Genomic DNA, 24022 nt, shown 5'->3' on the forward strand with positions numbered 1-24022 from the left:
CATGCCTGATCATATGTGAGTTACTTAAGGTCAGATAAGTCCTGGTAGCACATAAATGAGATGTTTTGTGCAACTACAGCCTTCTGGACAGAACAGACAAGCAAGAATCAACTATGCTGCATATTTACAGTAGCATATATGCTAAATCAGTGGCGTAGCGTGGGGGGTGCAGGGGGGGCCGGCCGCACCAGGCGCAACATCTGGGGGTTAGGGTTAGGGGGCGCAAATTACTATGCCACTGTGCTAAATACAATCAATTGTTTACCATCAATATTTAATAAATACATATCTCATCACGAAAAGATGTGTTTATCCTAAAACGGGGGATAACAAGACAGCTAACAATTTGAAACTCACAATATTCAGAATTACATAACTGGAGGCTGAGAAGCAGCAAACTCAAAACACCAAAGACACTTTGATATGCAGTGCCTCATTCTGTATCCTCTGCTGTTTTTGAATCTGTCCCAGGACAGCTTTGCCACAGCCAAAGAAGAGGGTATCCTAAGATCACCACAACTCTTCTGATGGAAGGATGTAAAGGTTATGGAAGCTCTAGCCCTCTAGCTAATGCTGCACTGCAACTCACGTTACCTACCTCTAAACTTCTATAACAATTTCATCAGTGTAAAACTGCAGGTGGATTGAATGTTGGCTTGATTCTCTAATCTGTTTAGCCATACTGAGAATGCCATAAATAAGCACTTTGGGGTGCATGTCACTGGTACAAACTTGTGTGCTCATTCCGCATGTCCATAAAACTAAGCTTATGCAACTAAACACGCTTACAAGGACAACACTCTACTTCAAAAGAAAAAGCCAATTGTTAAGAGCACAAGAAGAGTGCACTGAAGCATGATTTACCATGGCTAGCTCATTCCTTTTCAGGAAAGGGAGCAGCTGGTGCACCACCAGAAGCTGCTAAACGCACACACAGGGTTGCTCCTTGATGTCCACAACATGTGACTGAGTCTTTCGAAGAATGCGAGCCCATCCCACCCACAACGTAAGCACCTACCTTGCTGACAAGTATATCTGTTGCTTCAAAGTGGCGCCCAAACATTTTAGGTGCTTCACCGGGAATAGGTTCTATTTTCACACAGACTTCTTGACCTTTTTTTGCAACATCCACTTGTTTGTGATTTATTTCAATACTTGTAACTATTCCAATATCAATGAACTGCAACAGAAACACATGACATTTTAGAGCTCTTAAGTTTTATTAGCAACCCAACTAATTTATAGAAACACACAGCTAGGAGGATTAGAGTAGACACAGTAAATAAACTTGGCTGCTGCTAGAAATCTATATACAATCATAACAAATCAATATGCCAATCTTCTATTGGCTCATCTACTAGCATAATATGAATGAAATTCTACAATAGAAGATTACAATATGGATTCTCACATTACCCTCCAGAACTAAGGGAGCCATAGCAATATTACCAAGACCATAATGGAGACTCCTGTACAAAGGTTCCTACTCACACCAGTATTAATCACTTTCCTGAGGATTGCTGCTGGCAAGGGGGTCTCCTCCCAGGCTTGAGTCACCTTGTGGCCTGCTACACCTACCAGGCCTTGTTTCTAGGAGTACATGGATGGAATTCAACATGGCATATGATGAATGTTCTATATGTGCAAGCATTTTCGCTTGCCAGTTGGAACATACCTTTCTGCTTTGAGCCAATTTTGGAGGGCGCAGGGGGAGGAGAGGGGGAGAAAGCCCCTTTTCCAGAAGTAGAATTCCATGTTTGGGGCTTTTGCTGACTGAGCTTGTCAAGTGAAAACTACCCTATAATCTCTACATTTATACCACAATGCAAGTTCAAGAACACAGCTCCTAAGTTGTTTAAGGCTACTACAGCTATGACTGTATTTAAGAGATACAATTCTAAACTGCCACATACAAGTTTTCTCTCTATTGCGCATAAAAAACGCTGTTTTATAATGTAATACTGATTATGATTTAAAACAGAGTTGGGTAATCTGTAGGCCTCAGACATAGCGAAACACCCACCACCACTGGCAAAACGGTCTGGGCTGAAAACATTTTAGTCAATAGGTGGTCAGTTTTAGATTAGGCAAGTTGTTAAGTCGGTATTTGAATTGGCTCCATTACTCGTGCATTTAATTATTTCAGAAAATATTTAGGTCTTGTCAAATTTAAGATTCACAACTGCAGGGCTAAGTTAGATCTAGGGGCATGTAAGCATGAAGGAAACATTTGTTACGCAGCCCAAACTTACACTTTAGTCTAGCCTACATTCACTGCACTACTTGCTGTTCGTTTTCTCTACTGCTAACGCTGGAAGGTTACTATGCACAACACTTGCTCCTGGCAGAAATGGGAAATATGCTGATCATGCTGGCTGGGGCTGATGGGCGTTGTTAGTGTAATAACATTTGGAGGGACACAGATCACCCATTCCTGCTTTATAGTTATTCCATATGGTAAGTTAAGACTATACTAATATTAAGAAAGGCAGAGTAAAGAGAGCAAATATCCTGACACTGGCCAGTACACAGCCTCCATCTGTTAAGACTCAGTTTAAGAAAACAGAATACTCACATTTTTGCTAGGTACACACATGGGCGTTCCTTGTTTTACCTGACCCGCTTCCACAATGACTCCCATCACTATAGGATCTCGAGAATTAAAAATAAACTGAGGAAGTATTTTCATCTTACAAGGAAATACTGCTATATGCCTATAGGGGGAAAAACAACAGGTTTTGGTAAAGACAAGTAAAACATGGATACAGATAACTTTTTAAAGTAGTAGCCATGATGTACATGTAAAAACGTGGTAAGCTGCTATTATTAGCCCATAAGGCATCCATTCTACACATTATATCTGCACCTGGTATATGCAAGAATCCTCCTTAACACTTGGCAGGGTACTAAACAACCAGGCATCTTACGTTGTTCAACTGTATGGGTTACCTGTAATCTTTTACAAAGTGCTAAGGAGGAGAATTTTACCACCTTCTGTGTGCCAAATGATTGCAGACAGCCACCCACTATGGTTAGTCATTCTACAAATCAGCCCTTGCTTCAAAGTTTATTTTGATTATGAAAAAGCTCCATACATAAATCAGACTCATGGAGTTAGAAGAGTTCCTGAGGGTCATCTAGTCCAGCCCCCTGCAATGCAGGAATATGCAGCCGTCCCACAAGGGGATCAAACCTGCAACCTTGGAGTTATCAGCACCATGCTCTGACCAACTGAGCTATCCAGCAGGAGTCTATGTGTATACTTTTTGCTGGACTGGGAAGTGGATCCAATTGCACAACCAATGCACATCTCAGTAATGCGTACAGTGGTACCTTGGGTTACAAAAACCTCAGGTTACAAACACTTTGGGTTACAGACTCCACTAACCCCGAAGTAGTACCTCAGCTTAAGAACTTTACCTCAGGATGAGAACAGAAATCGCGCACCGGTGGCATCGAGAGGCCCCATTAGCTAGAGTGGTACCTCCGGTTAAGAACGTACCTCTAGAATGAACTAAGTTCGTAACCAGAGGAACCACTGTCTTGGTACTCTATTGTTTTCAGTGGGATGTGCATCTTTGTCATAGTATAGCTAGTCATGAGCAGGTATCTTTTTTAATGATCAACAAGACCTGGATTGCAGTAGGTGAGTGAACAATAATAGTTTTAGGAGTATGTGGGCACCTGGTGCTGGAGTTAGTAGCCTAAGTTACAACACACAGCAACTAGCTGCAACAAGATCACTTGTTCCTCAGACAGCAGAGTGAGCCAGCAAAAAAATTCTGACACAACTCCTGCGAATAAGAAGCCCCTATTTTGGGGAACTCAAATTTAAGAAAATGGGGGGAGATGGCCCAGAGTTGTTGAGCTTTTCTCGGGGGGGGGGGGGAATGCTGAAAACCACTAACCCAAAATACAAAAGCTGACAATCACTTGCGTTGCCGAACTCATGCCTCTGCACCATCACAAACAGCAGATGGGAAACACACGCTCAATCGCCGAAGCAGCAGCAAATCCAGAGCAACACTTGCCGCAGCAACCAATCACCCACCAAATTTCCGCAGCACCAGCCAATCCAAAGCAGCACTTTACGCAACCACCAATCACCCACAAAATCACAGCTGACAAGCTCCTGATCATGGCTGCTACCAATCACCCGTCCCCCCCGCACACACTATCCGTGTATAAGACGCCCCCCATTTTTGAACATTATTTTACAGTAAAAAAAAGCTCGCCTTATACACGGAAAAGTTCGGTATTTATTTACTCAAATTGTATACCAAAACACCCAGGGTAAAATGCTATTTCTTTCTTACGGTTCAGAATTTTAATTTTTCTTGCATTAGAGACCTTAATAACTTAATGTACAGTGGTGCCCCGCAAGACGAATGCCTTGCAAGACAAAAGGGTTTTCCGTTTTTGCGTTGCTTCGCTAGACGAATTTCCCTATGGGTTTGCTTTGCAAGACGAAAACGTCTTGCGCTTTTTTTTAAAGCCGCTTGAAGAGGCGCAGTTGCGACGGACCGTGCTTCGCAAGACGAAAAACATCGCAAGATGAAAAGACTCGCGGAACGAATTCTTTTCGTCTTGCGAGGCACCACTGTATATGTTCAAGTACTTATATCATTGACAGACCTCCCTGGTGGTTTTCTGCACTTTTTTGCCAGCTGCAGTTCCTTACAGCATGCCAAACTGCTCCTTTCTAAGCACTAGTAGGCATACAGAAACTCCATGCATAGTTCTTTGAATCCTGTCCTATATACAGTTGGTCCCTAGCCATAAAAAAGTAGCTCAGAAAATGACTTTGAAAATTCTTCAGTTTCAGCTACTAACAAGCCCTTCTCATAATCTTCACGTACATCTTGCAACATAGCAAAAAATAAACACAAGAATGCTACTTACTTGAATTCTTCCTGCTTCTGTTTTTTATAGTCTTGTCTATACTTTGTGAAAGCATCAAATAAGTGATAAATAATTTCTGCACTAAAGATTCTAACTCCCAAACTATCAGCCATTTCCTGAGCATCTCGTTCAATCCTCACATCAAATGCCAAGATTACTGCATACCTAGGAGACAAAATATAAGGTTGATGAGGAAGACAGGAATTTGATTATACAAATAGTAACAGTAATGTATATTTTAAAAAGCTACATACTGAGGATCATGTTCCAACATAACCGATGCCTTCATAACATCCTTTCTATGGACAGGGCCTATATTAATTCCAGCATACTGTCAGGAAATGGGAGGAAAAGTCCGATTAATCTCTGTTTTCAATTCCGTAATATGCTCCAATTCAGAGCACAGCAATTTAAGACTGTAAAGTAGAAAATTGGATACTTACTGGCACTTCTGATGTTTTCAGAAATTCAAGTAAGGCTTCCAAAGAACCCAGAGTAGATGCCTGCACATAAACACCTTTCTCTTCTAACTTTATGGCATTCAGCGTTTGTTTCAATTCGTGTATTAATTCATCCTTTTAATGTAAAAAATAGCACATCTTAAGCAATCTCACTTATCTTAGCTTGTCAAGTTTCACAGATCATCTGAACAGTACAAGTAGAATCCCAATATCTTCATCAGCCCTATGTGGCACAATGTATAATATAACTATGTATAGCTTATATCTCAAACATGATTTATAGCTTCAGATCTGTGGATCACAGCACTGGAAGTTAAAGCTTTCTTCATGCCTTGAAGTGTCAGTATATGAAGCAAACCCTTAACAGCTAAGCCTACCACATCACTGCAAAAAAGGTTTAGACAGAAATGCCACAAATCAAACTCCAAGTCATCCCTCTCAATCCCTGGAGCAGACAGTTCACTGCCCACGCTTAGTAGTTATCACTGTGTCCCAGGAAAGAACAGATGGTCAGAAGCAAGTGGGGAAACTCCAGAAGTACAATAAATGAATTCAAGTAGCTTTGGTGAGTTTGAAAGCAGATAATTTTAAACACGCATGTTCACGGCCTGCAAGAGTGTGGTGGAGTCTCCTTCTTTGGAGGTCTTTAAGCAGAGGCTTGACAACCATATGTCAGGAGTGCTCTGATGGTGTTTCCTGCTTGGCAGGGGGTTGGACTCGATGGCCCTTGTGGTCTCTTCCAACTCTATGATTCTATGATTCTAAGAGCATGCTGCAATACCTAAAAGTTCAGCACGGATTCCAGTTTAATTCTTGCACTCCTAAAGGATGCAGAATCGCATCTGAGGTATACAAGTTTTTTAATTCTACGTAGAACCTGAATAGTTAATAGCTTACCCAAGAAGATGAAGCAGCATGTACCTTATAGCAATCTACTTTTCAAAACACAGGTATTTCGTCTATTAAGAACAATCATTACTTCTCATAAGGCATGACCCTGCCTGCATGTTCATAAACTAAAGCTGGCTCAACAACGTTTCTGTCCGGATTTTCCCTATTACTGGCTTATTTTACTTTTACTCTTTGAATCAAAGAGGTATGCTTTCTTCTACCTGGAAATAAAAGTCTGACTTCTCCCCTTGAAAAAGTTGTTATTCTGATGATGAAGCTCCAAGCAGCATAGTCCTCATGCAGCCTAATCTCACACTGAGATTTCCTAGCTATTTCCATTCTGAGAGAGATCATGTATGCCTAACCTTAAGAACCGGAATTTCATCTTCTTTGTAAGCTACAAGCAGAGGTAAACCAGCCAATGTTTTCTCCAAATCCTTTCCAAGAATCTTCACTCCTTGAGCAGCAGCAACTTCTTTGTGTTTTTCATACTGATTCTAAGGAGAGATAAAGATGTACAATGTAACTCTGTATAGCTTATATCTCAGATATTATTTCCAGCTTCAGATTTGTGGATCATAGCTTCGAAAGCTCAAGGCCCGAAAAAAGCTTTAAGTTGTGGCCTTGTGGCAGAAAAAATATTACAATGCTGCACTTAGATATGACCATTAAAACAAAAATATATGGAGTGTATTGCTATGAGAATGGTTTTGCATTAAATTACATATTTTATATTCATATAAATATCATACCACAAACTCAAAAGGCCTACAACATTACAACAGTTGTGTATATACTCTCAATTTGCATGCCTTATTCTGCCCTCAGAATTTAAGGGTGTTATTTTTGCTAACAGCAGTACACTGGCAAACCACATGACTAAAAATGGATAAAACAACAGGAGGCCATTGAACACAAAAGCTCCACCTCCCTTCAATGGTCCTGATCCTGCAAAGGGCAATTTCTGTGAAGAAATAATAGTGTTATTTTGTATTATTTTCCAGAAAGGTGAGGGAGAGCGTGAACTGCCAAGCATTTCTGAATAGCGTTAGGCATCAGTAGTTAATTTGAGAATGGGTTTCCACACGCTGCTTGCCTACCTTCACTCGAAGTTCTTTCATAGGTGGAGGTAACAGAAGGCCTCTTATCTGCGTTACGATGGGACCTTCTACTCCAGGAACTATAATGGTATCTCCTTCTCTCAAGCGACCATTAATCAAAATGACATCTATTGTGGTACCCATACCAGGAAGTGCTTTGACCTAAGAGACAGAAGACAGTCAAATCATTTCTCTCCAAAGGCCACAAGCAGAAAGCCTTGCACAGGCACAAACATAATGTTCCAAAAAAATGTCTTTCAAATTTTCCTCCTTTGTTGATTTTCTCAGTAATCTGCCTTTCATCTCCTCACTTTAGATGACAGTGAGTCAAACAACTTTTCTCCTAGGAAGAAAAAAAATATCCGTCAACTCCCCACCCTGCTGCCCCAGATCTCAGACTCCCAACTTACATCAACTCTGTCTGCTTTGCTTCTCCAACCCCACAGAAGCGCTCTTCTCTCCCTGCTATCTGTTTCCTTCCCCCTCCTGGCAGGAAAGGCTTCTGCAAGGTGTACACTCCTACACTCATAAAGCTCTCTTCTTTGCCTGCTCAGGCAGGGAGGAGACCAAATGTAAATTTGGTGGCAGGGTTGCAACATGGGCACCTGTGCCAGATGCATGAAAGGGCTCTGAGGGTTTCATCTATTGCCCATGGGCTGCAGGTTATCCAAATGCAACAAAAAGAATGTTTCCTTTCAATCCAGATCAAAAGATGCATATCAAATTACCTCCATAACTTGGGCTCTCAGCTCTTCACAGTGTGCCAGTCTCTTGTTTAACATGTTTTGCGTCAATTCAACAAGAAGAGCTATTAGACTTCCCATGCCATCCCCAGTGTGAGCAGAGGTAGGAACCAGAGAGACAAATGTGCGGGGATCTTTATTTTCATAGTACAAGGCAGCATTCAGGCCCTAAAACCACAAGCACAGCATTAGGGGAAGGAGCAAGAGGCAAAGAAGTTAGTATGGAAAGGTGTGATAGGAATCTGGTACAAATAAAAGGGCAGGAAAACACTGAATACTATTAGACCAAATATCAAACTTCTATTAGAAATTTTTTAATAAATACTATACTGTATGAGAAAGAGTATAAACACCAGGTCGCATCTATATAAAAATACCCTGAACCCGCTTCCAGAACACATATGACATGATGCAGCTACCTCTCTTTCTTCAAATCCCCTCTCAAAATTCATCTTCTCCCTGAAACACTTCCTTACTGACCAATATTTTTCTCCAACCACATATAATCAGGGCGAAACAGCCTCACTCCCCCCCCCCACTAGACGCTGCCAATTTGAGAGAGGAAAGCCAGTCCTTGACAAGTGAGAGGAATCCAATCTTTCTTCCAAACTCAGGAGCGATATGGGATGTGTGATTTGCCCTACTCCCTCCCTAGCTCCAGAGTCTAAGATTTGTTTGGGCTCTGTGCTTGCCACGCTTAAACGGAGAGCCATAACAATCCTTTATCTCTGGGCAGGAGTGGGGAGATGGAAGCATATCAGCTTGCCTCCGCTCTGGTCAGTTCCTCCAAGTGCCCCCTCCGGTGCAGAAGTAGAGAAGGCAAAAGACCACCTTATCCTCCTGGAGACAGAGGGTAAGAAATGTGGACTTGCCTCTGCACCCAATAGGTACCCTCCAGCAGGTGCCAATGTAAAAGCACATGCTTCAGTCTCTCATCTCCAGAAAGAAGCTTGGAGGAGAATCCTTCTCTCCAGCTCCAAGCATAGAGCTGGAAAAAAGAGAAGAAGGTATTCTGCTAACCTCATGCCACATTTGTGAGGCACAACAGATGGTCTTGGGAGAGTCAATACATTTTTGGTTGGCTAATAAGACAGCAGCAAAAATTTGGGAGCCTTTGCATGACTCCCCACTACCAAAGTACATTTTAAATACTAACAGAAGCAATGATAGTAATTCAGCTGACCTGCTGTGCAAACTCCACTATGATAGCTTTTGCACGTTCCTCAAATTCGTCCTTTGTGTTTTTTTTCTGCTTCTTCAAAGTGGCAGCTACATCTGTGTCGGGACTCTTTTTCCAGTCATATAACCTATCAATCTTGAAAATCAGATCAGAATCAGAACCAGAAACGTCTCTGTGATTGATTGATTGATTGATTGATTGACTGAATGAATGCTATGCTACTCAGTAGGAGCCATGCAAGTCAACAGCAACTGTAGGGAATCTACAAGCAAATGTCATTATTATTTATACCTCGCCTTTTTCCCTGCCAGGGACTCAAGGTGACTTACAGATAAAAATAAGAGACAAAATAAACATTTATGAAGTATCTAGAGGAGTCATATCACCCCAGAGAGCCTCTGCCCCTAAATGCACAGCTTCCTTGCACATACAGGGTTCCCCCCTTTTTTAAATGTAGAAAGCTGCTCTTTCCAAGCAAAGAAATGTCAATGTGAATCAGATCCATCCATTGGAAGTCATGGAAATGCTATTCAAGATGGGTAATTTCAATGAAACTCTCATGCCTGGAAACAATTACATAATAATTTTATTATTCATATCCTGCCCATCTGACTAGGTTACCCCAGCCACTGAGTGACTTCTGACATACATAAAAACACAATAAAACATTACACAATAACCTCTAGGTTCCTATGCATCCTAGCTGCAAGATTTGAAGGGTGGGAGACCTCTGCCCCTAAAAAAACATTATTTTCAATACAGTATTTTCAAGTGGCAAGCTTCACAACAGGAGTGAAGTGAGGATGAAAGCTCTTCCCTTTCTAAAATTCAAGGATAAACTTGCAAAGCAAGCAGACTTAACAGGATTTGCTCCAGAAGGAGAGTCCCTTGATAGAACAAACATTTAGCACTCAATTGGCATAAATATTTTTAAATAGTAAAAGACACACACATTTAAAAAAAAACCCCAAAAGGCATTTGGAAATGGCCATTAGGCCCGATGCCTGAACATTAGCCTGAGCAACAGTTGCTGGGGAACAGCAGAAGGAGTGGTATATTGCATTCATGTCCTGCCTGGGGACTTCCCAGAGGCATCTAGTTTGCCACTGTTGAAAGTAAGAGGTTGGACTAGCTAGGCCTTTGGACAGATCTAGCAGGGCTCTTCTTACGATCTTATGGCAGAATCAGTAAGACTGTAAAAGTCATCTTACCTTGTTGAGTGCCACAATAAATGGGCATTTTTTAGACTTCAGCAGGTTTATGGATTCAATGGTCTGGGGCTCCAAACCATGCATGATATCAACTACAAGAATTGCAATATCACATAGTGAGCTTCCTCGATTTCGGAGATTGCTGCAACATTGAGGAGGAAAGGTACACTCAATAAGTAAGGGCAAAAGATAGAGAGAATTGCCAGGAACAGGTAGCTGTTCTAAAGCAAATTCTATCCTGTAGAAGTGTTTGGCAAAACTATTAGAAATGAAAACAAAAGGCACACAGAACATTATCTAACTAATTTCTACTTGTATAGATGTATTCAAACATCATATGGTAAACTCCCAGATATAAATATTGCAAACTTACCTGAAAGACTCATGTCCTGGAGTATCAATGATCAGCATTCCTGGAATCTTGACCGTCTCTCTGTCAAACTAACATTACGAAATATTGGCTACCTTGAAACTTATGCAAACCAAAACTTTGATAGTGTATGTATCCTAAGCAATAATTTTGAACTTTAGCCATGGTTTCTTACATAATCTATGTAAGAAATCCATCCACAATCTACATAATCATAGTATTTTTTTTAAAAAAAACTTGCATCATAAAGTTTTCATTAACTTGATGCAGCTCCTCTTCTAGAGCAGAGGCTAACAGCTTTCAGTGCAAGGTGCTGCAATGGAAATAGCATAAGACAGGCATGGCCAAACTTGGCTCTCCAGATGTTTTGGGACTACAATTCCCATCATCCCTGACCACTGGTCCTGTTAGCTAAGGATGATGGAAGTTGTAGTCCCAAAACATCTGGAAGGCCAAGTTTGACCATGCCTGGGCATAGGAGGACAAGGCCTTGCCCCCATTTGAGCTTTCTAGCTAGACTTGTGGCGCAACAGTATGTGAGCACAGGAGGCAAGATAATATCTGAAACCTACTGCCTTTCTAAATAGCTATGGATCTGAGAAGCCCCCACTAACATAGGAGGCAACTCCAGCTCACAAGAATGATGGGCAACAAAGTAGCCAACCATGAACCTCAACTTTAAGGCACTGATGTTGCAAATGTAGATGTTTTCAGCCAATAAAGGTTTTTTTCAAAATAGGTCCATTCTAAATAAAGGACAAACAAACGTAAACTCAAACTGCGCCAGCTTCCAACAAGAGATGTGGAGAAAAGGAGAGGTCGCTAGAAATAATATAATTCAATGGTTCCTTCTCAAAGCACATCAACGGAGTTCTGAGAAAGATCTTACTTACAGTCTTCACCATCTTTGCTTGTTCATTAATGGCCTCAAGGGGGACATTAGTTGCACCAATCTGCTGAGTGATGCCTCCCGCTTCGCTGTCTTGTACATGGGTATGGCGGAGCTGCATGAAACAAAAAAAAAACAGAATAATGGGGGGGGGAGCAAGAATGACGACTTGGATGAGCTGATTAATATATGCTTTGAAAGGGCACGGGTGACAGTTTTGAATCAAGCAATTTTAAGTGGTCACAAGTTACTACAAAATTTCAGGCTTAAGTAGAAGCAGGCAGTTAAATTGTTAGCTAACTAGCAGAAAGCTTGCAATTTTGTGAAACCCACCTGCGCCTTACCTTATCTAGAATTTTAGTCTTCCCTGTATCTACATGTCCAAGTACACAAATAACAGGTGCTCGTAGTATCTCAGTATTCACATTTTTACTGTTTTCAATACGACGTTTCTAGAATTAAGAACAAACAATGTCAACTAAAGTCAAAAGGAAAAAGAAATGAAGACAGTTAAACAGGAAAGCAACTCAATTTTGAGTGTTCAAGAGTCCTTACCCCTAACTCAAACATATAATTGTAAACAGAAAAAAGCATTAAACACTGTTTCCAGCTAAATACTTGTTCCTAGTTAGCACATTAAGCAGACATTTACAGTTTACCTGATTGCAGGACATCTACACCAAAAGGCAGTAGTCCTAGGCTGAAACTTAGAATCCTCAAGGTCACGGTGAAAAAAAACATGGAAATCTGCTTTTGCCAGTTCCCAACAGAAGCTCTTAACAGCAGCCTTGGTTTACTGGGACACCTGGTTTTATTTCCATATGGCCATATACACAACTGGGTAATTTGACCCTGTCTAATGTTATAGAAGCAAAGTAGCTACATGTAGCCTGTCCCATGGTCTCTGGCCAATGTGGCCACAGACTTGAGGAAGATTACATCTTGGACAACTTAATGAAGCCTATTCTAAAAAAATACATGATAAACTAGTGAGTGCAATTTATCTGGGCAAAGGTGTACCCTGAAAACTCAACAGAAGCTACAAAGTTCCACAATTTTGACATTTGCTTTCAGCAGTAAAGGCTTCCTTCTCCTTAACAATTTGTGCAAGATTGCGTATCCTCACCAAAGAAGCAAAGGTATGGAAAAGGTTTCAAAGGAACACTGAAGTAAGCAAGAGAGAGAGCGAGAGAGCAATAAAGGGAGCATCTTTTGTTCAGAATGAATCGTATTAACTACATGAGAAAGATTGTGACCAAATACCTCAATTCGCCGTTTAGCTTTATCATAGGAACGTTCTTCTTTAGTGCGATCATCATCCGAATCATCTTCTGAATCAGAGCTTAGTTCTTTACTTAGCTTTTTCTCTGCAGATTGTTTTCCAGCAGCTTGAGGCTCAAATTCCCTTTCATCTGAAGTCTTCTCATCTTCTTCACCTTCACTTCCTTCACTTTCTCCGTCTTCATACTCTTCACTCTCATCTTCTTCGTCATCGCCATCGCCGTCTCCATCTCCATCGTCGTCCACATCATTTTGCTCCTTGACTTCAATGCGGACAGTTTTTCTCTCTGATGACAGGAGACGTGAATTTTAAAAGGCTACTTCTACCTGGGTTCTGTTCTGATACAGCTACCTGTGTACAGAACTGCATTTCCACATATTACAATGCAAACACAGACAGAGCTGCACTGAATTGCAGTCCTATTTCCCTTGACCGGCAAAATCAATAAGGGAGGTATAGGTGTTTCAAAAAGTGAAACTGTGGCTTACCCCATTATTGACTTTATATATATATATATTCATTCATTCATTCTGAAGAATTTATTGTTCAAAACATAAACATGGTAAGCTTTTGACCCAACTTTTCCCCAAGTCCTCCTTGTCCACAGTCATACTGCTAAGTGAATTCATTTAAACCAGCCTGTCTCAACCTGTGGGTCCCCAGATGTTGTTGAACTACAACTCCCATCACCCCTAGCTAAGCAAGGCCAGAGCTCAGGGATGATGGGAGTTGTAGTCCAACAACATCTGGGGACCCACAGGTTGAGAACCGCTGATTAAACGAACAAGGAAGGTTGGTTTCAAACTTATTTTTATTGGCTGACTGATAGGACCACGCACTTCATGTTTTTAGCGCGTGGGGCACTACAGAGATAGTGGCTGAAAACCCTGTAAACCCAATAACCAAGCGGATCACGCAACAGTTTAAAGGACTTAGTGGAGCCGAAGTATGTACATATAGTGCTTGTTCACTCATTTCAACTCTGTGAGAGAAGTGCTATGCTTTGAACAAAAAGAAGCAGAGGTCTCAGGCCTAGGTGGTGGTCCATTGCTTTTCCAAAAGACGCTTACCCTTCTCTCTCTCTTCGTCGCTGACCATGGCTTCCCAGTCGTCTAATCCTGTATCTTCAGGCTCCTCTTCCTCCCTTTCTTCTGAAACTAAAAAGCAACTGGTTTCATAATAGGTTTTATTATTATTTTAGGATAATGTATCAATATGTTTACAGAGGAGGTATGGGGCTGGACAGCTACTTGAATTAGCCAGATGTTCTATCATTGGCTTAATATAAACACTGAGTACCCTCAACAGACATGCCAGCTTGCCCCTCATGATTTAGGGGGCCAGCACACATGCCACACAACGTGCTGATGTGTCACACGCATGCAACTTGCACGTGTGACGTGAGCATGTCACTGTGGAATCTTGAGGGTGTGGCCCAGATGGTGCCCCTGACCCCCAAAGCTGGTTTAACTGGCCTGACATTAGGTTTAAGAAAAAGAATTATTATTATTATTATTATTATTATTATTATTATTTTTAGAAGTCTGGTTCTATGCTTTAGGATCAAGGATTCTCAAACTGCGGTCTGGGTACCACCAAAGGCCAACAAGCTTCATTCAGGTGGTATGTGGTTACACAGCCTGTCCGTGGATTTGTGGTTGAAGAGAAGAGATGGCACATATGCCACATGAAATATAAATATTGATATCTAATTGTATATTCATTGTTGGTGTTTTAAATTAAATAATGTTTTATTATATTGTGGTTTTAATTCTATGGGCCTACTGTCACCTGGTAGCATCATTTCATCATGTAGCCTCAGTGGGAGATGGGACACAGGGCTCGTCCAATCAGCCAAAACACCAGTTCCATCAGGCAACTCTCTGCCTCTGAACTATTTCTATGGCTGCTGGTCATTGTAAGAGCTACTATTTAAGAACTGGTGAATGAGCTTGCTTTTTTCCTCTCCCCTACCTGTCCCATTTCTCTTGCCTGCTGTGCTTTTTCGACTGTAAGCCTGAAGGCAGGGCCTCTTGTTTTAATTAGTAGTATGTAAGCCACCCAGAGAGCCATTTTGGCTGAAATGTGGGGTTCAAATGCTCTAAATAAATAAATAAAATTTAAATTTAAATCATGTGGCCTCTAGCTCAGTGCTTTACAATTTCTACAACATGGGGGCGGGGGGAATCATTAAGTGGCTTGCTACAACTCTCAGCAATTTTCAACTGGTCCATGAGCAAGGGGAAAGTTTGGGAATTACTGCTTTAGATAAAAGCAACATGGAATACCTGATTTAATACTGACCTGGATTTGCTGGAAGAATGATCTCTTCTTTTACTGGTGTAACTGGTTCTACAGCTTCTTCAGTTGGGGAAGTCAACTCTATAATTTCTAAAATTACGAGAGAAAATTACTACAGCTTTGCTGTAGTAAGAAGGCCAACCACAAAGATGCGTTGTATTTGCCCAGAACAAAACTACTGCAACTGTAAGTACATTACTGGTCCTGCAAAATTCATCTCTCAAAATAAATACACTGTAATTAAAGGCCTCTTGACTCTTACTAGCATACAATTCCTCCCAGTCTTCAGTGTATACAATACTGAGAAAAGAACCAATCACTGCCAGTCTAACATGAAGTTTTGGGGAATTCGGTCTATAAAGTCTTGTTAACAAAGTCTGATTAGAGAAAATTCTAATTTTCTTGATACAAATTCTTTTTTAAAAAGTCAGTCAAGAATTCCACTGGCTTTTAAATATGCAGCCCCAAAGATACACAGGAATACCAGTTTTCTCTGTGGTACCATAAAGGGGAGGGTGCTTCAAAACATAGTAGACAGGAAGGGATGACATTATGTTTGCCTTTTTTAATCTTTATTTTTAAAAGTACTGCAGAAACAATATTCTTACCTTCTTTGTTTTCCTGCTGCTGTTGCTTCTTTTTCTTTTTGTCTTCGTATATTGGCCTTTTCTTTGGCACAGAATCTTTTGATGGCACCTCAACACCTGCCAAACATTTATTTTTATTATTACTAAAATTTAATGTAACACTGAAATGCAATCCATTTGGTGACCTGCAGCTGGATTTGTGAATGAACACAGGATAATGCAGGGGAATAATAGAATCATAGAGTTGGAAGGGACCCCCTAGGGTCATCTAGTCCAACCCCCTGCAATGCAGTAATCTCAAGTAGAGCAGTTAACATTGTGCCCTCCAGAAGTTGTTGAACTAGAATCATCCCTGGCTGTTGACCAGGGACATTGATTACACACTGGGTAAATGTTTGAACATCTTGACCCAAACAAGCCTTGGCACTGATTGAGTTAAGGGAAGTAAATGAGGGCTCCCAAGCCTTCAAGCTGTTTGCAGGGGATAAGAAATTTGTCACAGGATAATGAGCAAGGTGTTTCCCACACTATGTCCATGCCACAACAGAAGAAAGAGCCTCAGAAAACATTTATAAATAATTATGGTTTCAAACCCTAATTGGCTTTCATAGGTCAGCTCTTCTGCAAAGACACTCAAGACAAGTCAACTAACATCACCATTTTTTTCTGCAGTCCACCTCCACTGAAGGACTCTGGAGACTTTTTATGCAAATAACTTAATTTGCTAGTTTTAAAGTAATAATACTAAGGTGGGTGCTTTTAAAATATTTCAGTTGTTATGACTTACAGATGTGCAGCTTAAGTCAAAGCATGTTTATTCAGAAGTCAGTCCTACTTAGTTCAATAAAAGTTAGCTCCAAGGGTGCATAGGATTGCAGTGTCAGGAAGCTAGTATCTTATAAAAAAGGACAGGTTCATAGGACCACCTGAAATTGGGTGGTTTGGAGTTTGCATTTACTTCTAAATAAAGACTCCTGCTCATGTTTAACTCTCTTCTCCAGATGCCAGAAACAAAATTGCAGATAAGAGCCCATTGTTTAATTCCTCCTCAGCTTCCAAAAACTGGCAAAGACTCTACAGCATTTTTGTCTACATACAGGAAAGTAGTTAGAAGGTTAGTGTGCATCGCAATCCTTACCCTGAGCTTGCAGTAGTTTAAGAGTAGCCTCTGCTCTGGCTCTAGCTTCTTTCTGAGATTTAGTTAAAAGCTTCCCCTCCTTCTTCAATCGCTCTCTTCTCTCCTTTTCTTTTTGTTTCTTCCTTTCCTTTCTTTCTTGCTCCAAGCGTTCCTATAAAGAAGCAAATATTCATACACAATGCTTTCCAGAACGCATAGAATAGCCATTCCTTGGCAGCAGGCTCCCCTTTAACAGGGCTGCAATCTCCTTTCAAAGTCAAAAGCATACAGGTGTGGGCCTCCATTATCCTTTCCCCTTCCTATATGAATACAAGCAGTACCTCTTCTTGACGCTTGGCTTCCCGCTCTTCCAGTTGTTTTATCCGTTCCTCTTCCTCCCTCTTTGCCCTTTCCTCTTCCTCTTTCAGCTTAGCCAAGGCTTCCTGCATTGCTTTAACTGTGGCCTTACTTGGACCTTTTTTCTTCTCTTTTTCTTTTTCTTCTTTCTCCCCCTTCTTTTTCTTTTTATCTTTCTCTTTCTTCTTTTTCTCTCCTTCATTGTCATCGCCTAAACAAGAAAGTCAGTTATCCTTTTGCAGAATTTAAAAACAAAGAAAACTAAAGAGAAAATCGACAAAATGTAGGGGTGCCACTAACCCTTTAGGAGCATGAAAAGCCCTCTGCATGCATTCTAGGCTCTCAGGGCCCCTCCAGACTGTCACAATTTTGTGAAGGGATTCAAGCACATACTGGAAATTTAGGTTTGTGTAAAGTGCATTAAAGTGCTCTGAAGTGCACAGTAAATCCACTTTAAAAAAGAAACAGACTTTTTGCCATTTGGAAAGTGATGGGAAGGACAAGATGTGTGGGACAAACTAATGATTAATGGGAAGACATGTTAGCACCCCACAAGCAAATCAAGATGAATGCTCATTTATAACCAAACCAGAACGAATGACCTCAATAAGCCCAAACACAGGCTAACCACCACATACGTTTTGTGCAAGCAAATCTAGATGAATGCAAAGAACAGACTGTCTGGAGGAGCTCTCAATGTTTGGTCTTCCCCAAACAGCCTGTCTTTGGCAGTTTCTGAAAGTCCTAAGTAGTAGCGATGATATAGTTTTCAACACAGGGGACGTATGAAAAGGGCCCCCACTCAGAAGCCTTGCTCACCACATGCATTAAGAACTGCATAAATTATATTCAGCAAAATGCTTTAGAATCACATTAGTCAAGAAAAAGGGCTGCAAATCAGCTAGTGTTTTCAGGGCATCAATACGACTTCTAGAGTCTCCAAATAAAATCAGGCAATGAATTTTCCTACTACAAAGCCAGCTTAAAGCGAAACAAAAAAGATCACCAATTAGTGAACAAGGAAACTGATTCAAGTGTTCTGGCATTCATCTTGAAATTCCTATAAACTCCCACACAAACTTGTTCCTCACATTCTCACAAATATGACCTACCTTCTGCTACTACTGAAGCTTCTCCTTTTTCCACAGTGGCAGATTCTGATACCAGATCTGAAGTGGCTCCTTTTTCAGCCTTCTTTGAAGCCTCCTTCTGCTTTGCCTGTTCTTTATTGGCTTCCAGATCTTCTTTCTCCTTCTGTTTCCTCAATTTGGCTTTTTCCTCTTCACGCTTTTTTTTCTCGCGCTCTTTCTTCTCTGCCTTCTTCTGAGCCACTGTTTTTATTTTGAATGAAGAGTCCACCTCTTCATCACCACTTTCAGCCTCAGTGGCTGGTTTAGCCTTCTGGCTTTTCTTCTGCCCTTTTTTCGATTCCGAGCCCTCGTCCAATTCATCACCGCTCTCGCCAGATGACACAGCTTGTGTACGCTCTTTGCTTTTCCTGATAATGATAACTTCATCATCTTCGGAAAGCTCCTGTTTCCTATTTGATTTTTGAGGTTTTCCTTTCTTTTTCTTAAGCAATGCATCAAAGTCATCATTGTCATCATCACTGCCAGAGGGAGCTTCCTTTGGGGGCCTGGGGGCCTTCTTTGACTTTTTATCCTTATCCTCCATTTCTTCACTGTCATCATCATCTAAGTTGGAACTTTTGTTCTTTCCTTTCTTTTTTTTATCTTGCTTTGAATAGCTAAGTTCTTCGCTGTCATTCTCTGTCTAGCAAATAAATAAATAAATAAATCATTTTAGAGTTAAAACATTATCAACGGAAAACAGAAGAATTGTACAGTACTTGAGCATAATACATTTGCAGCAACCAGATTCTCTGGATGCAGATTAAACTACAATCACCAGGTTTTAGGGAACAAAAATATATGTGCATCAAGTGCCTTTTGGAAAGCCAGCTACACAACCTTGTGATTTATTTATTTTTAAATAGATAGATGACTCCTCAATGCAGCCCTTATAGAATCTGCTCCTTAGTGGAATGTTTGTATGAAGTTAATGTATTTTTTTGAAAGGAGACCTGCACAATGACAGGCAGTTTTCCAAATGCAAAAGTTCTTCTCTGGACAGTACCAAATGCTTCTTTCTCTTCACCCTCAAAAAAAAATTCACAATTTGCTTTGGCTGGGGCTTTCAGCTGTAGTGCAACACTTTGAATGCACCCCCCCCAAGACATTACCTTTATTGCAACTGGTTCTCTTTCGGCTTTCCCTCCTTGTATCTCCAGAGACAGCTCTTCCAACTCCTTCGAAATATCATCTTCGCTACAATAAGAACAATTATACATGTTTCAAGTATTGCTTACTTACAAATAATCTAGGTTCAATAACTGGATGAGCCCAGTAACTACAGTACTGCTGCCTTGCTTTCTGGATTTCCACACCTTTCTGTCTTTTATATTCTAGTAGAGGCTCGTGCGTATTTGAGCCGCGTGTTATTTCTCTTGCATACTTCTTACTACTTACTCCAAGGCGTTTCACATAAAGCAAATGTCAGGAGATGCGTGGGCCAACTTGCCAGAAGGCTGTTGGTGGGTAAGGCAGTTTTGTCCTCATGTTACCAAACAGACAAATCCATGCTGTGGCTCAATTGTGTGATACATACATTTATCAGTAGCCTGATACCATACATGTGTTTCCCTCAGTAGAGGCAGGGCATCAACACTGAAAGTGTCAATAATCAGCATGGCGATGGGAGGGGGAGAACAGTGTTTCTCCCCACCTACTCACTCAAACTATTACAACATGGGCTTGGCTCCTGGAGGGAACTTTTCAGAAATATATATCTGCAAAGCATATTTGTCTACATTAGTGGTTCCCAATTGGGGATCCGCTTAACCCACCCAAGGGGTTCTCGGCACATACCTGTCAACTGTCTAAGACATCCTGTTTGGGGGGAGGGCGTGCTCTCAAGTGATAACATGGTGCCCCAAAATGCACAAGGTTGCAGCCAGAAACGCATCTCACGCAAGATTACAGCACTCCAAAACACACATTTTTGTGCGCTGTGCCTTTGCACAGGTCACATGACTTGCACGGGATTGCAGCCCAAAGACGTGCATCCCACTTTTGCGCCAGCACACATTGGAAGGTATGGCGGCACTATTCACATAACAAAAACTACCACAGAGTTTTCAAAAGTAGGGAGTCCATGGCTTTTGAAAAACAGGGGTCTGCAGTACTTAGCCAATTGGGGGCCACTGGTCTAAACAGTTCCTCATTCAGATAAGGATAAGCATACAGTAAGAAGCCTCCTTTTGTACTCCTGCAATCTTTGTTGGATTAGAGCTACCAGTCAATGATTTTGCAAACTTACTCAAAATCTGGTTTCTTCTTTTCCTTTTTCTTCTTGGCCTTAGACTTCTGAGGCTCTTGTTCTTTGGCAGCACCTGCACCCTCTATTTCGGCTGCAAGTGCATCAAGGTCAATGTCATCCTTGGCACTAGAATTAAAAAACAACAACTTTTACTAAAAAGTGAAACAAATTAATACTTAACATTAAGAGAACGTTAAGTATTTTAATATCAAAAACTTGCATTGTAAAAAAGATATTCAACTAGATTTAGGTAGTAATGTGTACTGTTTGTTGAGATTACAGCAGAGTGAGTAACTACTATCAAACAGCTATTAATATAGAATGAGCAAGGAAAAGGGGTGTTTAAGCAAAATACAATTTAACTGAAACTACCACACTCTAAAATGAAACTATTTGTTCAGTAAGAATTTCAACGCCTTCAAAACATAATACCACATCTAAATAAGTTTACATTAATATATTAGAAGATTAGCACCACACTGCATCATGAGAATTATTTCAAGCAAAGCAAGGAAATAGATACAACACCTTCCTCTATCCAGCCAGAATGTGAAGAGTTGCTAGCTCTCGTACTTATAAGGATATTATGCTGTTGTAAGCTATTGAGTCAGAAAATTGGGAATGCCCTTTCAGAGGAATTTAGCCTGAAGAAGTGTCTTCCACCAGCACAGCAGGCAGGGGACAGAACAAGTCAGAAAGCCTCAACTTTAGGCAAACTAGACATTGAATCATTGTTTTTACAAACAGAAGGATGTACAGCACACTAGAGCATACATCTAGTGGTAGTGGTAGTGGTAGTGGTAGTAGTTCACAAGTTTATTGTTCTAGCCACCATGACAAACTTGTAGCAATAAAATAACACATAACATAGACAGTATCCATAATATAAACCAGTATCCATGATGCAAGAGGGATAAATTGCCAGAGACAACAACTCAAATCCAGCTTGATTTCAGATCAAGCCTCAATGACCAAAGCATATATAGCGATTTTATCTAACTCCTTTTTCCCTTTTTTGTGGCCAGCACACAGAGGGCCACTCTGTGTGTTACAAAGCTATTATTGTCACTCAAAAGAAACTGAACCATTTCTGCTGGGTTGTTATCTGCTTGCTTGCGTGAACAAAGGCTTCAGAAAGCGATATCCTGGGTCTGTATTTAAGGGGCAGGCTAACAGATAATGAGTGATGTCTTCAATCAGACGTTGACCACTAATACACAGTCTATCTGTATGCAGGACCTTGGAGCGACCATCCAAGACTGCAGTGAGCATCACTTGGAAATGCACCTCAATAAAGGCACATGTACCAGCAATGTGTAAGGATTTATTTAACCTATCTGAATGGCAAACAATCTTCTGTAATGAGATAAAGGCCCTTATTTCCTTCCAGAAATCAAATAAAGCTCCAGGAGAAAATATGCTTCCACATGAGCCCTATAGTTATCAAATAAGGCCTGAGTCCTGTGACAATGTGCTGGAAGACATCAAGGTATGGAGATTTTCTCATAAAAAGTTGGTGCAAGCTTATCAGATGATTACTATATAGTGTCTTTTGAATATCGCTGTTCAGTCTGTGAAATCATTTCAGTCTTTTTACACCCTGCATTTCTCCACAAACTCTTGAAGATGCGGTTGTTTGTATGCATTCGAGAAATAAATAAATAAATTTCTTTATTATACCTCATCCATCTGGCTGGGAATAGGGTCACTGATACTGGAAAGTGGTCACTTTCTGTTCATTCTAACACTTCAGAAGTGAATAATGAAGGAGATACTATAATGTGGTTGATAGCACTTCCATCATGTTTGTTCAAATAAGTATATTGACCCTTATCTGCCTACAGGACTCCCATGAAGAATATAAAAATTATGTTGGAATAACAATTCCAACAATTTCGGACCCTGTGTGTTATATTTCTTGTCCATGGAACAATGTGAGGTTAGGAAAATAGCTTCCAAAGTAGAAAGAGTTGTTCCAAGTTGGGCATACAACTATTTTTACTGTTCTATCTTTTGTAAGAGTCAGAGAAAGTGGGAAGAGTCATATTTATGGGTAAATTCCTGTTCTGATGCAACATCATGTAATAACTAACACTTTGTGTTGGTTTATTACACAGCAGCCAATGGCAGAGTTATACTTTAACTCAATTGTGTTCGGCAAATAAAAGACCCTGTTTAAATTGGATGCCAGGTATGTGTTGTTTTTAAAAGAAAAATCCAAACAGAATTCCACAAACATAGTATTACATTCCCAACATGGGAATAAGCAGGGATCAAACCCACAACCTAGGCGTTATCAGCACCATGCTCTTAACCAACTGAACTAGGACATTTCAGAGAAGGCCTATGCAATGGACAAGTTTTGTCTACCCCACCCCCTTTTCTAAGGTCTAGAATGGAAGAAAAAATAGGAAAACGTTGTACTTGGTGCTGGAGTAATTTCAAAAGCTGCACAGTAACTCAAAGCTCCAAGAATCCATCAAGCTGACTGGGTAAGCACAAAGGCCTTAGTAACTTGTTGCAACACAATCTCTAACTCACTGCCTACTCAGCATCCTCCATTTTCTATATCACGTAAAAGAAAATAGTCCATGACTGGAAATACATGTAAGAAGATTGCTAACAGATAAAAGAATGAAAAGCTTTTCGATTTGTATCTTCAGTTTCCTAGAATCTACACAGACCTGACTGTTGCTCTTGATGGATGCCAGAAAACTGGCTATGTGAACAAATTATAAACCGTAGATTAGGACTTAAATTATGTTAATAATTTAAAGGGGGTATGTACTGTTTACATGACAGTACCATATACTGGTTCAGGCTTACTGGTTTTGTCTGCAGTTACTACACCACTGATTTATTTGAAACGTGTGTATCGCCTATATCTATATCTATATAACTATATAAAACACAAAGCAGCTCAGGGCTCAACAAAGCAACAAGAACAAAATTAAAAATAGTACAACAGCAAACACAAAATAAGGTGAAATCAAAACCAGTTATTGTTGTGTCAAAGGCTCTACTATCATGACCTGTCTCCTTAAACTTAAGAGAAACCAGGCAAGTCTCTCTAGGAAGCAAGTTCCTAGAGGAAGTGAAGGTTAGGCTCCACTGAGTCAAAGAAGGCTCTGTCTCTTGTAGTCACCCATCAGACCAATGCAGTTGTTGCAATACCAAAGTATTATGCAGCATATACCGAACTATTGTTGCCACAACATTCTGGCACATTCATATACTTAGCACTGCAGTAGAC

At 40.6% G+C, this 24022-nt stretch overlaps 1 protein-coding gene across 1 annotated transcript in view; it reads right to left on the minus strand.

Moving 5' to 3' along the window:
• Positions 1-24022, minus strand: part of EIF5B (eukaryotic translation initiation factor 5B) — a 30366-nt gene that overhangs the window by 1535 nt on the left and 4809 nt on the right. Inside the window, exons 2-23 of the mRNA XM_081199273.1 lie at positions 20770-20895; positions 19634-19718; positions 18504-19164; positions 17376-17602; positions 17056-17206; positions 15939-16034; positions 15334-15420; positions 14100-14186; positions 13011-13315; positions 12092-12199; positions 11752-11862; positions 10862-10929; positions 10489-10630; positions 9281-9412; positions 8083-8265; positions 7355-7516; positions 6620-6751; positions 5346-5477; positions 5157-5233; positions 4903-5067; positions 2576-2714; positions 1019-1180 (exon numbers count right to left, since the gene is read on the minus strand). Coding sequence (XP_081055399.1) covers positions 1019-1180; positions 2576-2714; positions 4903-5067; positions 5157-5233; positions 5346-5477; positions 6620-6751; positions 7355-7516; positions 8083-8265; positions 9281-9412; positions 10489-10630; positions 10862-10929; positions 11752-11862; positions 12092-12199; positions 13011-13315; positions 14100-14186; positions 15334-15420; positions 15939-16034; positions 17056-17206; positions 17376-17602; positions 18504-19164; positions 19634-19718; positions 20770-20895 — 3538 coding nt within the window. The remainder of the gene's footprint in view (positions 1-1018; positions 1181-2575; positions 2715-4902; positions 5068-5156; positions 5234-5345; positions 5478-6619; positions 6752-7354; positions 7517-8082; positions 8266-9280; positions 9413-10488; positions 10631-10861; positions 10930-11751; positions 11863-12091; positions 12200-13010; positions 13316-14099; positions 14187-15333; positions 15421-15938; positions 16035-17055; positions 17207-17375; positions 17603-18503; positions 19165-19633; positions 19719-20769; positions 20896-24022) is intronic.

Source organism: Podarcis bocagei (genome assembly GCF_964188305.1).
Source record: "Podarcis bocagei genome assembly, chromosome: 6".
In the NCBI taxonomy this organism is placed as follows: Eukaryota; Metazoa; Chordata; class Lepidosauria; order Squamata; family Lacertidae; genus Podarcis; species Podarcis bocagei.